This window comes from Phyllobates terribilis, unplaced genomic scaffold (genome assembly GCF_046119375.1).
Source record: "Phyllobates terribilis strain yellow unplaced genomic scaffold, ASM4611937v1 Scaffold_2__4_contigs__length_985480577, whole genome shotgun sequence".
NCBI classification, from domain to species: Eukaryota; Metazoa; Chordata; class Amphibia; order Anura; family Dendrobatidae; genus Phyllobates; species Phyllobates terribilis.
In genome coordinates, this window is record NW_027362762.1 from 26,348,339 (window position 1) to 26,365,147 (window position 16,809).

Below are 16,809 nucleotides of genomic sequence, written 5' to 3' on the forward strand. Positions count from 1 at the left end.
GTATACAGTGTGTGTATGATGTATACAGTGTGTGTATGATGTTATAGTGTGTGTATGATGTATACAGTGTGTGTATGATGTATACAGTGTGTGTATGATGTATAGAGTGTGTGTATGATGTATACAGTGTGTGTATGATGTATATATGTGTGTATGATGTATATAGTGTGTGTATGATGTATACAGTGTGTGTATGATGTATATACTGTGTGTATGATGTATACAGTGTGTGTATGATGTATATAGTGTGTGTATGATGTATATCCGTGTGTGTATGATGTATACAGTGTGTGTATGATGTATACAGTGTGTGTATGATGTATATAGTGTGTATGATGTATACAGTGTGTGTATGATGTATATAGTGTGTGTATGATGTATATAGTGTGTGTATGATGTATTATAGTGTGTGTATGATGTATATAGTGTGTGTATGATGTATACAGTGTGTGTATGATGTATATAGTGTGTGTATGATGTATACAGTGTGTGTATGATGTATATAGTGTGTGTATGATGTATACAGTGTGTGTATGATGTATATAGTGTGTGTATGATGTATATATGTGTGTGTATGTTTGTATATAGTGTGTGTATGATGTATATAGTGTGTGTATGATGTATACAGTGTGTGTATGATGTATATAGTGTGTGTATGATGTATACAGTGTGTGTATGATGTATATAGTGTGTGTATGATGTATACAGTGTGTGTATGATGTATACAGTGTGTGTATGATGTATACAGTGTGTGTATGATGTATATAGTGTGGGTGATATACAGTGTTGTATGAAATGTGTGTATGATGTATATAGTGTGTGTATGATGTATATAGTGTGTGTATGATGTATACAGTGTGTGTATGATGTATATAGTGTGTGTATGATGTATACAGTGTGTGTATGTTGTATATAGTGTGTGTATGATGTATACAGTGTGTGTATGATGTATATAGTGTGTGTATGATGTATACAGTGTGTGTATGATGTATATAGTGTGTGTATGATGTATACAGTGTGTGTATGATGTATATAGTGTGTGTATGATGTATACAGTGTGTGTATGATGTATACAGTGTGTGTATGATGTATAAGTGTGTGTATGATGTATATAGTGTGTGTATGATGTATATAGTGTGTGTATGATGTATATAGTGTGTGTATGTTATATACAGTGTGTGTATGATGTATACAGTGTGTGTATGATGTATACAGTGTGTGTATGATGTATACAGTGTGTGTATGATGTATACAGTGTGTGTATGATGTATATAGTGTGTGTATGATGTATATAATGTGTGTATGATGTATATAGTGTGTGTATGTGTATACAGTGTGTGTATGATGTATACAGTGTGTGTATGATGTATATAGTGTGTGTATGATGTATACAGTGTGTGTATGTTGTATACAGTGTGTGTATGATGTATACAGTGTGTGTATGATGTATACAGTGTGTGTATGATGTATACAGTGTGTGTATGATGTATATAGTGTGTGTATGATGTATACTAGTGTGTGTATGATGTATATAGTGTGTGTATGATGTATACAGTGTGTGTATGATGTATACAGTGTGTGTATGATGTATATAGTGTGTGTATGATGTATATAGTGTGTGTATGATGTATACAGTGTGTGTATGATGTATATAGTGTGTGTATGTTGTATACAGTGTGTGTATGATGTATACAGTGTGTGTATGATGTATATAGTGTGTGTATGATGTATACAGTGTGTGTATGATGTATACAGTGTGTGTATGATGTATATAGTGTGTGTATGATGTATATACAGTGTGTGTATGATGTATACAGTGTGTGTATGATGTATATAGTGTGTGTATGATGTATATACTGTGTGTATGTGTTACAGTGTGTGTATGATGTATACAGTGTGTGTATGATGTATATAGTGTGTGTATGATGTATATAGTGTGTGTATGATGTATATAGTGTGTGTATGTGTATACAGTGTGTGTATGATGTATATAGTGTGTGTATGATGTATACAGTGTGTGTATGTTGTATACAGTGTGTGTATGATGTATATAGTGTGTGTATGTTGTATACAGTGTGTGTATGATGTATATAATGTGTGTATGTTGTATACAGTGTGTGTATGATGTATATAGTGTGTGTATGTTGTATACAGTGTGTGTATGATGTATACAGTGTGTGTATGATGTATATACTGTGTGTATGTTGTATACAGTGTGTGTATGATGTATATAGTGTGTGTATGTTGTATACAGTGTGTGTATGATGTATATAATGTGTGTATGTTGTATACAGTGTGTGTATGATGTATATAGTGTGTGTATGATGTATATAGTGTGTGTATGATGTATATAGTGTGTGTATGATGTATATAGTGTGTGTATGATGTATACAGTGTGTGTATGATGTATATAATGTGTGTATGTTGTATACAGTGTGTGTATGATGTATATAGTGTGTGTATGATGTATATAGTGTGTGTATGATGTATATAGTGTGTGTATGATGTATATAATGTGTGTATGTTGTATACAGTGTGTGTATGATGTATATAGTGTGTGTATGATGTATATAATGTGTGTATGTTGTATACAGTGTGTGTATGATGTATATAGTGTGTGTATGATGTATATAGTGTGTGTATGTTGTATACAGTGTGTGTATGATGTATACAGTGTGTGTATGATGTATATAGTGTGTGTATGATGTATATAGTGTGTGTATGATGTATACAGTGTGTGTATGATGTATACAGTGTGTGTATGATGTATATAGTGTGTGTATGATGTATATAGTGTGTGTATGATGTATACAGTGTGTGTATGATGTATATAGTGTGTGTATGATGTATATAGTGTGTGTATGATGTATACAGTGTGTGTATGATGTATATAGTGTGTGTATGATGTATATAGTGTGTGTATGATGTATACAGTGTGTGTATGATGTATATAGTGTGTGTATGATGTATATAGTGTGTGTATGTTGTATATAGTGTGTGTATGATGTATATAGTGTGTGTATGTTGTATATAGTGTGTGTATGATGTATATAGTGTGTGTATGATGTATATACTGTGTGTGTATGATGTATACAGTGTGTGTATGTTGTATATAGTGTGTGTTTGATGTATATAGTGTGTGTATGATGTTTATAGTGTGTGTATGATGTATATAGTGTGTGTATGATGTATATAGTGTGTGTATGTTGTATATAGTGTGTGTATGTTGTATACAGTGTGTGTATGATGTTTATACTGTGTGTGTATGTTGTATATAGTGTGTGTATGATGTATATAGTGTGTGTATGATGTTTATACTGTGTGTGTATGATGTATACAGTGTGTGTATGTTGTATATAGTGTGTGTATGATGTATACAGTGTGTGTATGATGTTTATACTGTGTGTGTATGTTGTATATAGTGTGTGTATGATGTATATAGTGTGTGTATGATGTTTATACTGTGTGTGTATGATGTATACAGTGTGTGTATGTTGTATATAGTGTGTGTATGATGTATACAGTGTGTGTATGATGTTTATACTGTGTGTGTATGATGTATACAGTGTGTGTATGTTGTATATAGTGTGTGTATGATGTATATAGTGTGTGTATGTTGTATACAGTGTGTGTATGATGTATACAGTGTGTGTATGATGTATATACTGTGTGTGTATGATGTATATAGTGTGTGTATGATGTATACAGTGTGTGTATGATGTTTATACTGTGTGTGTATGATGTATACAGTGTGTGTATGTTGTATATAGTGTGTGTATGATGTATATAGTGTGTGTATGATGTATATAGTGTGTGTATGATGTTTATACTGTGTGTGTATGATGTATACAGTGTGTGTATGTTGTATATAGTGTGTGTATGATGTATATAGTGTGTGTATGTTGTATACAGTGTGTGTATGATGTATACAGTGTGTGTATGATGTATATACTGTGTGTGTATGATGTATATAGTGTGTGTATGATGTATACAGTGTGTGTATGATGTTTATACTGTGTGTATGATGTATACAGTGTGTGTATGATGTATACAGTGTGTGTATGTTGTATATAGTGTGTGTATGATGTATATAGTGTGTGTATGATGTATACAGTGTGTGTATGATGTATACAGTGTGTGTATGATGTATATAGTGTGTGTATGATGTATATAGTGTGTGTATGTTGTATATAGTGTGTGTATGATGTATACAGTGTGTGTATGATGTATACAGTGTGTGTATGTTGTATATAGTGTGTGTATGATGTATTAGTGTGTGTATGTTGTATATAGTGTGTGTATGATGTATACAGTGTGTGTATGATGTATACAGTGTGTGTATGATGTATATAGTGTGTGTATGATGTATATAGTGTGTGTATGATGTATACAGTGTGTGTATGATGTATATAGTGTGTGTATGATGTATATAGTGTGTGTATGATGTATACAGTGTGTGTATGATGTTTATACTGTGTGTATGATGTATACAGTGTGTGTATGAGGTATACAGTGTGTGTATGATGTATATAGTGTGTGTATGATGTACATAGTGTGTGTATGATGTATACAGTGTGTGTATGATGTTTATACTGTGTGTATGATGTATACAGTGTGTGTATGATGTATACAGTGTGTGTATGATGTATACAGTGTGTGTATGTTGTATATAGTGTGTGTATGATGTATATACTGTGTGTATGATGTATACAGTGTGTGTATGATGTATATAGTGTGTGTATGATGTATACAGTGTGTGTATGATGTATACAGTGTGTGTATGTTGTATATAGTGTGTGTATGATGTATATACTGTGTGTATGATGTATACAGTGTGTGTATGATGTATATATGTGTGTGTATGATGTATACAGTGTGTGTATGTTGTATATAGTGTGTGTATGATGTATATAGTGTGTGTATGTTGTATACAGTGTGTGTATGATGTATACAGTGTGTGTATGATGTATACAGTGTGTGTATGTTGTATACAGTGTGTGTATGATGTATATAGTGTGTGTATGTTGTATACAGTGTGTGTATGATGTATACCGTGTGTGTATGATGTATACCGTGTGTGTATGTTGTATACAGTGTGTGTATGATGTATACAGTGTGTGTATGATGTATATAGTGTGTGTATGATGTATACAGTGTGTGTATGATGTATACAGTGTGTGTATGATGTATATAGTGTGTGTATGATGTATACAGTGTGTGTATGATGTATACAGTGTGTGTATGATGTATATAGTGTGTGTATGATGTATACAGTGTGTGTATGATGTATATACTGTGTGTATGATGTATACAGTGTGTGTATGATGTATATAGTGTGTGTATGATGTATACAGTGTGTGTATGATGTATATAGTGTGTGTATGATGTATATAGTGTGTGTATGTTGTATATAGTGTGTATGATGTATACAGTGTGTGTATGATGTATATAGTGTGTGTATGATGTATATAGTGTGTGTATGATGTATACAGTGTGTGTATGATGTATACAGTGTGTGTATGATGTATACAGTGTGTGTATGATGTATATAGTGTGTGTATGATGTATACAGTGTGTGTATGATGTATATAGTGTGTGTATGATGTATACAGTGTGTGTATGATGTATATAGTGTGTGTATGATGTATATAGTGTGTGTATGATGTATACAGTGTGTGTATGATGTATATAGTGTGTGTATGATGTATACAGTGTGTGTATGATGTATATAGTGTGTGTATGATGTATACAGTGTGTGTATGATGTATATAGTGTGTGTATGATCTATATAGTGTGTGTATGATGTATATAGTGTGTGTATGATGTATACAGTGTGTGTATGATGTATATAGTGTGTGTATGTTGTATATAGTGTGTATGATGTATACAGTGTGTGTATGATGTATATAGTGTGTGTATGATGTATACAGTGTGTGTATGATGTATATAGTGTGTGTATGATGTATACAGTGTGTGTATGATGTATATAGTGTGTATGATGTATATAGTGTGTGTATGATGTATATAGTGTGTGTATGTTGTATATAGTGTGTATGATGTATACAGTGTGTGTATGATGTACACAGTGTGTGTATGATGTATACAGTGTGTGTATGATGTATATAGTGTGTGTATGATGTATATAGTGTGTGTATGATGTATATACTGTGTGTATGATGTATATAGTGTGTGTATGATGTATATACTGTGTGTATGATGTATACAGTGTGTGTATGATGTATACAGTGTGTGCATGATGTATATAGTGTGTGTATGATGTATACAGTGTGTGTATGATGTATATAGTGTGTGTATGATGTATATAGTGTGTGTATGATGTATATACTGTGTGTATGATGTATACAGTGTGTGTATGATGTATATAGTGTGTGCATGATGTATATAGTGTGTGTATGATGTATACAGTGTGTGTATGATGTATATAGTGTGTGTATGATGTATACAGTGTGTGTATGATGTATATAGTGTGTGTATGATGTATACAGTGTGTGTATGATGTATATAGTGTGTGTATGATGTATACAGTGTGTGTATGATGTATACAGTGTGTGTATGATGTATATAGTGTGTGTATGTTGTATATAGTGTGTGTATGATGTATATAGTGTGTGTATGATGTATATAGTGTGTGTATGATGTATACAGTGTGTGTATGATGTATATAGTGTGTGTATGATGTATACAGTGTGTGTATGATGTATACAGTGTGTGTATGATGTATATAGTGTGTGTATGTTGTATATAGTGTGTGTATGATGTATATAGTGTGTGTATGATGTATACAGTGTGTGTATGATGTATACAGTGTGTGTATGATGTATATAGTGTGTGTATGATGTATACAGTGTGTGTATGATGTATATAGTGTGTGTATGATGTATATAGTGTGTGTATGATGTATATACTGTGTGTATGATGTATACAGTGTGTGTATGATGTATATACTGTGTGTATGATGTATATAGTGTGTGTATGATGTATACAGTGTGTGTATGATGTATATAGTGTGTGTATGTTGTATATAGTGTGTGTATGATGTATATAGTGTGTGTATGATGTATACAGTGTGTGTATGATGTATACAGTGTGTGTATGATGTATATAGTGTGTATATGATGTATATAGTGTGTGTATGATGTATATAGTGTGTGTATGATGTATATAGTGTGTGTATGATGTATATAGTGTGTGTATGTTGTATATAGTGTGTGTATGTTGTATATAGTGTGTGTATGTTGTATATAGTGTGTGTATGTTGTATATAGTGTGTGTATGATGTATATAGTGTGTGTATGATGTATACAGTGTGTGTATGATGTATACAGTGTGTGTATGATGTATATAGTGTGTGTATGATGTATATAGTGTGTGTATGATGTATATAGTGTGTGTATGATGTATATAGTGTGTGTATGATGTATACAGTGTGTGTATGATGTATATAGTGTGTAGCATGCAGTGTGTTTGTATGACAGTGTAAAGCGTCAGGAGAACAAGCACAGAACCATTTATATCCATCTCACTTGTCCGACATCATCTGGGGTAACGCACCCTGAATGCGCTGTGTGATGGGCAATGTCAGCGTTGGGGGTCACACTCTGAATTTTGTCAGGGCCCCCCTTTGTCTCTGGTGGACCAGATCAGTAAGTGAAAAGTCACGGACAGGGTTATGTTTGGGGTCACGTCTGTGGTCATGGTTCAGGGGTCACAGGATGACCCCTCTATGGTTTCCTGTGTATTTAGGGCGAGCAGTGACTGGAGCAGAGGAATATTATAGACGGTAAAGAGGGGTCCGCATATAATAATCTACCCAGATGAAGTAATGGAGTCAGTCAGCGATGACGGCTCACTCAATAACATCAAAATGGAGCAACAACCTTGTCCAGATAACGAGGGAGACTGTCAGCAAGCAGCTTCTCAGTGTTCTGACTGATCTCTGAAGGCTTCACCACCACACAGTTCCCTGCAAATAATAATCAACAATATCATATAAATGCCGATATAAAATATAAATAAATACAGATAATAGAGCTATAAAATATAAACTGTGGAACTGACCCACTACGCCCCGGACTGATCAAGAAGAGAGGTCGAGGATCATCGACACATCTACAAGACCTAATCAAACCTCAAAGACAATGGCACAAAGCAGCAGCTGCGCTAACGGTGGTGGTCGGCACAGTGGGTGCGGTGCCCCCAAATCCATGGAAGCTCGAACAACAACTCAGGATGAACAAAGTCACCAGCATCCTGCGCCCACTCAGTACAACACCCAAGGGTCTTGGTAAGAAGCCAAAGTGAATCAAGGACAAGAACCAACCTGGAATTTGTATCATAATAATCATCATACACAAATATATTAGCCCCTTCCGGACCGCCATATGTAATAAACGTCCGGGTGATCCAGCTCCTCCCCAGTGATGTTCTTCATAGGATCGCAGATACGCATGGTCAAGCAGCTGCAGGAGCAGCGATCAGAGACAGCCAGAGTCTCCATAGAGAAGGCAGAGATGGTTTATTACCACCTGCACCTTCTCCTGAAAAATAAATTTAAACAAAAAACTTACTGTTAATTCATATTGCTGTTACTGCCTCATCCCATAAAAGAGTCCCCGATATGCAAAGGTATATGTCACAAAATGGGCAGCAAATATTGTCATGCAAGGTGTAGGAAAAACTAAGGGCAACATGAAGGAAAGAGGGGAAGGGAGTCCAGACACTAGGGAAAGTGGGAGAAGAGACCTCCTAGGTTGATCTAATATGACTTGCAGAAGATCTCTTCATTTGGCATTAAAGACACCTTCCTAGATCTGTATCACTCTAGGACCCAGTGGCTACCACCCTCCTGCTAATTAACACCCTGGCCTGGGTGTTTAAATACTGTTTCGTTATGAAGGCTTGGAGCTATTGCAGTCTGCTTACTTCCTCTCTGATTCTAGGAGGATGTTTAATGTAATCTCTCTGAAGTCGGTTCAAGCTAAGTTACTTTCCCCCGTGTTTGTCTCCCTTGTTGGCTTTAGTTGTTAGTGGGGACCGACTAGTGCTCATCCCCACCCCTTCCCTATCAGATCAGCCTAGGAGGTCTCCACTCCCCCTTTCCCTAGTGTTTGGGCTCCTTTCCTCTCTTCCCTTTGTGTTGCACTTAGTCTTTCCAACAACTTGCGTGACACAACCGCACAAAGTCATTCATATTCAGGTCCGGACCTGACAAGCATTTTCTGTCAGCCATACGTTTATACCTGTCTCACGTGATCTTTAAGTTACTCAGAACCTCTCCGTCACACCGAGAAGAGAGACGAAGCAAAATGTTCCTGTGGCGCCCTGCTGCGCATTGGTGCCACAGATCCCAGAGGGGTGCATGGATGGACTTCTCCATAAGAGGCCCTCACAGCATACACACACTTTCACCCTACCACCTCAGACCACCAGAGGGAGCCCGGATAGGGACGTATATATACACAGAGGGTGGAGTTAGGGAGCCAGAACAGCACAGAACAAAGTCTGCTCCGTAGTGGAGTGCAGGAGAGACAGTTCTCAGCTCAGTCAGTGAGCTCAAGTAAGTGAGCTTAAGGTGTGCCAACGCAATAAGAGCAGTGAAGCGCAGCAAGCCTGCTGCTAGTGTGTAGCCTAGTGAGGGCCCCGAGTGAGGCCGAAGGCAAGTGGAAGGAGAGTTACATAGGGGGCAGAGGAGCTTTATCAGCTCACCCCAAAAAGCACATACCGAACACTGGGTCCGAGTCTACAGGGCCCTATATCCCTGTAGAAAGAACCGGAATCCCTGGAAGACTTCACGTCCCAGGATTACCAGAAGCTGATACGTACCAGAGCCAGGAGTCACGGAGGCCCCGCAAGCAGGGAGAGTGATCTCCAACCAAGGGCCCTACCACAAGGTCAGCCAGTGCAGGACAGAGACCAAGTTAGGCCTAGCTCCAGGCAGGTCAGAGACTTACCAAACAAAGGCAAGGAACAGGAGGCCCTACACCCGCTCACTGGGGAGAGTCCTGATATGCACCCTTCACCCTACAGTGCCCCGGATCGTGCCTGAAACACCACCAGTAAAGGTACTGAAGTGAACTACCGTGTGTGTCCCTGTTCTTACTCTGACCCGACTGGGTCCCCGCTGTCCTGCAACCCTTCATATTGCTCTGCCCTGAGGCCTACTCCACCTGTGGGGAGTTATACTATCTAAGCTGTCGGAACACCGACCTCAGAGGACTGATGCAGCGCTGGTGATCCTCACCAGGCACCACAGGTGGCGTCACGAACATTTCCCTATCCCATCCAATCTTTCCCCCTTTTTAAAAGAGACCCCAGGGTACGGGCCCGGGAGCCGACTACCGCGACATCCCCCAAGACCAGACATCAAGGCCCGGGTGCCGAGTCGTCCCCATCCCCTGGGCGCATCATTCCTCCTCAGGAACTCCCGAAGCTCCTCCCCCACTAAAGGTCCCAAACTGTGGATGGTAACCGTATGCACCAAAGAACGGTGACCTGCTAGTGGATTCTTGACAATGATTATTAATGGCAAATTCTGCCAGCGGTAAGTATGATGCCCCAATCCTTCTGATGAAACACCTGAGGTAGGTCTCCAAATTCTGATTGACGCGCTCGGTCTGTCCATTCGATTGAGGATGGAAGGCAGAGGAAAAGGACAGCTGCACCCCCAGTTGAGAACAGAATGCTTTCCAGAACTTGGAAACAAAGTTGGGCCCCTGATCTGACACCACATCGGAGGGCACCCCGTGAAGCTTCGCACCTGAGCAAGAGTCTTGGCATTCGGAAGTGCCGGTAATGCGACGAAGTGAACCATTTTACTGAACCTATCCACAACCACCAAAACCACCATTTTGCCTGTAGAAACCAGTAGGTCAGTAATAAAATCCATGGACAAATGTGTCTATGGCCTACTAAAGAATAGGTAGCGGAAGAAGAGCACCAGACAAACAGGTATGTGATACGTTAGAACGCGCGCAAATACTACAAGCAGATACGTGTTCAATCACATCCCGTTGCAACCCCGGCCACCAAAAATGATGAGAGAGGAGGTCCGCGGTTGCCTTACCACCTGGATGATCAGCAAGCACAGAGTTGTGATGTTCCATTAATTACTTTGCGACACAGATTATATGGTACAAATAACCTTCCTGAAGAGCAGGAGGCAGAGGCGTCCCCATGAGCCTCCAACCTTTCATCCTCCAGTTCAGGATACAGTGCCTAAATGACTACCCCCTTCTGTAATATCGGGGCAGGGTTCTCATGGTCACTGCCACCATGGAAGCTCCAGGACAAAGCATCAGCCTTGACATTTTTGACCCCTGGACGAAAAGTGACAACAAAATTTAACCTAATAAAAAACAGGGACTATCTAGCTTGCCTAGGGTTGAGACATTTAGATGATTGGGGATATGACAGGTTCTTATGGTCAGTAATAACAGTAATATGATGGACAGCCCTGTCCAACCAATGTCGCCATTCTTCGAATGCCAATTTGATCGCCAAAAGTTCCCTATTACCCATGTCATAATTTATCTCAGCCGAAGACAATTTTTTAGAAAAGAAAGCGCATGGACGCCATTTACCAGGGGACGGACCCTGAGACAACACAGCCCCAACCCCCACCTCTGACGCATCAACTTCAACAATAAAGGACTGGGAAACATCGGGTTGACTGAATATAGGTGTCGTGGCAAAACAGCTCTTTAAGGAAAAAAAGCCTGGAGAGAGGCATCTGACCATTTGGAAAAATCAGACCCCTTCCTAGTCTAGTAAATAAGGGGTTTCACGATTACTGAGTAATTTTGGATGAAATTCCAATAAAAATTAGTAAAACCCAGAAAATGTTGTAGAACCTTCAGGTTCTCGGATGGCCGCAATCAAGGATCTTCTCCGGATCCATCCGAAAACCTGAAGATGACTGTCAGGGATCATCACACACAGAGACGACACCAGGGACATCACGCGATATCTCACCGTGCCGTCACGCTGTCAGTATTTCGTCCGGAATTGCGAGCACACGATACAGACTACTCGCTATGTGGATATCGGCAAGCGACCAGTAAGAATATGGCATCACACCTCTGGACTCCAAAGCCTGGATTCCTTGTTTACGCACTCCATACTGTCACTGTCAGCTTCACGATAGCCCCATTATCATCATTCTCTGCCACCACCGGCCGAGTTTGAAATATAATACAGGCCTGGCCGGACACCTGCGTTCTGGTAGCCTTAGCTACCGGGGGAGGGGACGATTACAGGACAAAATTTTATATTTAATCCAAAAGGGAGGCAGTGTTTAAGAAAAAATATATACAAGGATGTTACAAAGGAGATATTAAAAATGCATACGCAGTTACATAAAATAAACAGGATAAAAGAAGACAACTTACACTATACGATCGCTGCGACGATTCAGTATAGGTGGAGGGGGGCTCTCCAGTTTAATTATGCTGTTATAGAACAGGACCCGTTGCCTATAATTCTTATACTCCCCTGGCAATGAATCCTTCTGTAATCTCCATGGATTCTCTTATACCTAAGGGGAGATCTTTCCACACACCTCCTGTGCTGACATCATGTGGGACGGTCTCCAGCCTGTACATTTTTATTAAAAATACTAACTTTTGCAATAACTCATTGCTCGTTGATCGCAGAAGCGTGCAAACGACGCCATTTTTTCCCTTATGATTTTATCTTCATTTAGAGATCACACATCGCATAGCTGTAGTCTGCTGTTCTGGGGTTTTTGCGCTACAGCTCTAGGTAGCGCTTTTCAGTGCCAGAAAAATATCCCTATCATTCCCTAGTTGATTCTATCTCTAAAGGTATAGGTCCCGTTATTGTCAGACGCATGGACCTTACAGTATTTTATATTTAGTTTCGGTGTCAGTGTGTCTGCAAATTTTCCTTTGAGGCTCAGAAAGCAGCCTCACGGTTACACGCAAATTAGTGCAAGCTTGTATTTTAATTACCTCCTGCATCTTTCAGGGACAAGATGCTTGCTTCCTAATGAAGTTATAACACTCCTTGGCTGGCATATGTTTGTGCAAGCCATTTCTTAGGCGTGTGTTAATTGGGGCTTTTGGGCTAAGCAAAAGGGGAAGAATGGTCAATATCTGGGTCAGGGAAATATGGAAAAACATTTTCAATATTCCTCAATACTTCCCTGACAATGACAACAAGTACCACAAAAACTGCACCACCTGAACAGCGAAAACACATTTCTCTAATTTGGTATATAGTTTGCTATCCCTAATATCTGAAGCGCCTGTTTAACATGCCCCCGATGTGTCTCAAAATCAGATGAGTAAACCAAAATATCGTCCAGATAGACCACCACAAACCACCAAAAGATGAAAAATATAATTTATGAAATGCTGGAACACCGTATATGCATTGGTCAAACCGAAAGGCATAACCAGACACTCAAAATACCCTTCAAGGGTATTGAATGCTGTTTTCCATTCATCCCCTTCTTTGATTCTAACCAGATTGTAGGCTCCCCTTAAATCCAACTTGGAGAATAGCTTAGCTCCCACAACCTGGCTGAAAAAATCTGGAATCAGAGGAAGAGGGTATGGTAATTTGATTTAATTCCTGGAAATCTAAACAGGGATGTAGGCCACCATCTGTTTTCTTCATGAAGAAGAACCCTGCCGCCACTAGTGAAGATGAGAGCATGATGTGTCCCTTCCCCAGACTTTCCACAATGAAATCCTTCATGGCCTGTCTCTCAGGGCCAGAAATATTATACAGGCTGGCCTTTGGTAGTTTAGCTCCGGGGGTCAGGTTAATAGGACAGTCATAAGCACGATGAGGAGGCAAATTCTGACACCCCCTCTCAGAAAAACGTCCTCAAAACCAGACAGAAAAGAAGGTAATATTTCCATAGAGATTGTAGCAAGGGAAATATCTAAACAGTTCTTATGGCAGTAATCTCCCCACTCAGTGATCTGCATGCCTTTCCAATCCACCAATGGATTATGTTTCACCAACCAGGGAAGACCCAACACAATTGGGGTGGGAAGAGACAAGACATAGCAAGAGATTATCTCACAATGAACCGACCCCACCCTCAGTTTTATATTTTGTACAATCTAAGTTACTGCTTTCTGTGCAAGCGGCACTGAGTCGATGGCGAAGATGAGAATAGAGTTGGCTAAAGTACAGCAAGCAAGACCATGAGTTTTCAAAAAACTCAGCATCAACCATGCTGACTCCAGCTCCACTGTCAAACACATACATTTTCTTGTTTTTTCTCTCTACCACCATCTCTGCAGTCAGGACAAATCAGGAGCTGCAGGTTGGCGATAAATGCACCCCTTGCTTATCCAACTCCAGACTACCAAGGGTTAATGGAGTGTCCTTTTGCCTAGGAATCGAAGGACAGGCCCCAATAAAATGTCCCTTTTTCCCACAAAAAAAAATATGCCTTTTTTCTTGTGAATCTCCGGAGAGATGTATGATGCAGAGGCAATCCCTAACTGCATGGGTTCCTCCACCTTCCCCAGTACAAAACCCCGACAGGAAGGTCCCGGAGAAGGTGGTCTCACCCACCTATCCCTAAGGCGTCTATCAATACGTATAGCTATCGACATGGCAGCCTCCAAGGACTCAGTGGTTTCATATACTTCCAAAGCATCTTTCAACCTCTCAGAAAAGCCCTCACGAAAGTGACTTCTGAGGGCTGAGTCATTCAATTTAGAATCCGTTGCCCATCTACGGAATTCAGAACTGTACGTCTCCACTGACCAATTCCCCTGCTGAAGGCGAAGTAACCTAGACTCAGCCAAGGCGACTCGATCAGAGTCATCATAAATGAGGGTCAGGGACCCAAAAAAACCCTCCACAGACTGGAAACAAACTGACTCCTGCGGCAAAAAGAAAGCCTAAGATTGAGGATCTCCATGTAACAGTGAGATCACAATTCCCACACGTTGCTCCTCACTTACTGAGGAGTAAGGACGAAGTTTAAAGTACAGTTTGTAGGCCTGCTTAAACACTAGAAAACTTGTACCTATCTCCTGAAAACCTGTCCGGAAGGGCAACCTTGGGTTCAGGCTGGGCAGGTCTACCTGCAATGACCCCCACAATGGCGACCTGTAGCTGCTGATGCTGTTGCTGAACCTCACAACGGATGTCATTCACCTCCAGAGACAGACTGCACAGCCGCTCTGCGAGCTCTACAACTGAACCAATACCAAGGGAGAAGGGTAAAAAAAAAACGCACACTAAAAACCCCACACAAATAAACCCAAGTGTTAGTTTTTTTTTTCTAAATGTGCACGGCCAGTGATAATGTCACGCAAGGTGTGGGAAAGACTAAGTGCAACACGAAGGGAAGAGGGGAAGGGAGCCCAGAATCTAGGGAAAGGGGGAGTGGAGACCTCATAGGCTGTTCTGATATCACCCTGTCTTCTCTTTCATACCAATATTGGTTCCTCACCAATCGCCGCACAGGAACCTAAACCCTGTATTTCCATAGTGCTTGGCCCTGGTTAGGGAAGGGGTGGGGATGAGCACTAGTTAGGCCCCACTAACAACTAAAGACAACAAAGGAGACAAACACGGGGAAAAGTAATTTAGCTTGAGCCGACTTTAGAAAGATAACGCCTAACGTCCTCCAAGCACCAGCGAGGGAGTAAGCAGACTGCAACAGCTCCAAGCCTTCACAAGAAACAAGTAAATATCACCAGCACCTCCCTATAGCAAACACCCAGGCCTGGGTGGAAATTAGCCAGAGGGAAGTAGACGCTGGGTCGTAGAGTGATACAGATCTAAGAAGGTGTCTGTAATCCGAAACAAAGAGATCTTTTGCAAACAACTGCACAGCAACTGTCTGTTACTTCTGACACTGAAGAGGAGGAGGAGGTGGTGCAGGAACTGCTGTAGAATGTGGGGGCAACCCTGATTGAAACAGGTCCCACAATCCTGATGCTGTGCCATTATAACATGTCTACTGTGGGTCAATTGATGCCACTTTTCCTGGTGTCTCCCCCTAATTTTTGGAAATGTTTGGACTCCAAGTTAGGTGTCCTCCTTCATTAGTTTTGCCTGAATTTGGCAGGGCTCTCAGAGCATCAGGTTTACACCTGTCACTCATCCACCTGTTACTGCTCAATGTTTAGGCTACAAATGCTGCTCCACGCCCTGTCCCATGCATCTGTGATGCTAATTATACTATTTGCACTCTGGGTCAATTGATGCCACTTTTCCTGGTGGCTGCTCCTAATTTGAGCTGTTTTGGCAGCTTTTGGGCCCCCCTGAAGGTGTTGTCTATGCATTTGTTTTTGCCTCCCATTGAATTCAATGGGGTTTGAATATGTTCGGTGAACGTTGGGAAGTTCGCCAATCATAACAGAACCGAACCTTGAAAGGTTCGCTCATCTTTACCCATCACCTCTAGCATCAGCTTTGAACAGAGAAGCAAGGAGATTGCTTAAATTCCTTTGTCCTCCTTGTAGAGATTATGAATTGAGGTTTTTATGAACAGCATCGTTATGGTAGATATGAAAGTCATATTTTTGGAGTCATGGAAAAGTGGAGAACGAAACGCATTATCTTACATCACTGGACGGTGACCATAACACCTTCAAATTAAATATCGGGTCAGATGGATGATGCCATCCATGTCATGTTTCCATCTACAGTGATGAGCAAAAGGGTAACAATGTTTTGAACTGTTGACTTTTAGGCTCCACATCTCACCATCCACTACTGCTTCCAATGTGAGACTACCATCACTTTATAGACAATCATCTTCTCTATATCATACATAAATTTGACGTACAA

The 16,809-nt window shown here is 40.2% G+C and overlaps 1 protein-coding gene across 3 annotated transcripts in view; it reads right to left on the reverse strand.

The window, feature by feature from the left end:
- The window catches only part of LOC141190376 (aldehyde dehydrogenase family 3 member B1-like), a 320,040-nt gene that overhangs the window by 51,983 nt on the left and 251,248 nt on the right, over window positions 1–16,809 (reverse strand). For all 3 annotated transcript variants that reach the window (XM_073661221.1, XM_073661219.1, XM_073661220.1), the window contains one exon: window positions 7,899–7,984. In XM_073661221.1, the coding sequence (XP_073517322.1) occupies window positions 7,899–7,984 (86 nt within the window). The remainder of the gene's footprint in view (window positions 1–7,898; window positions 7,985–16,809) is intronic.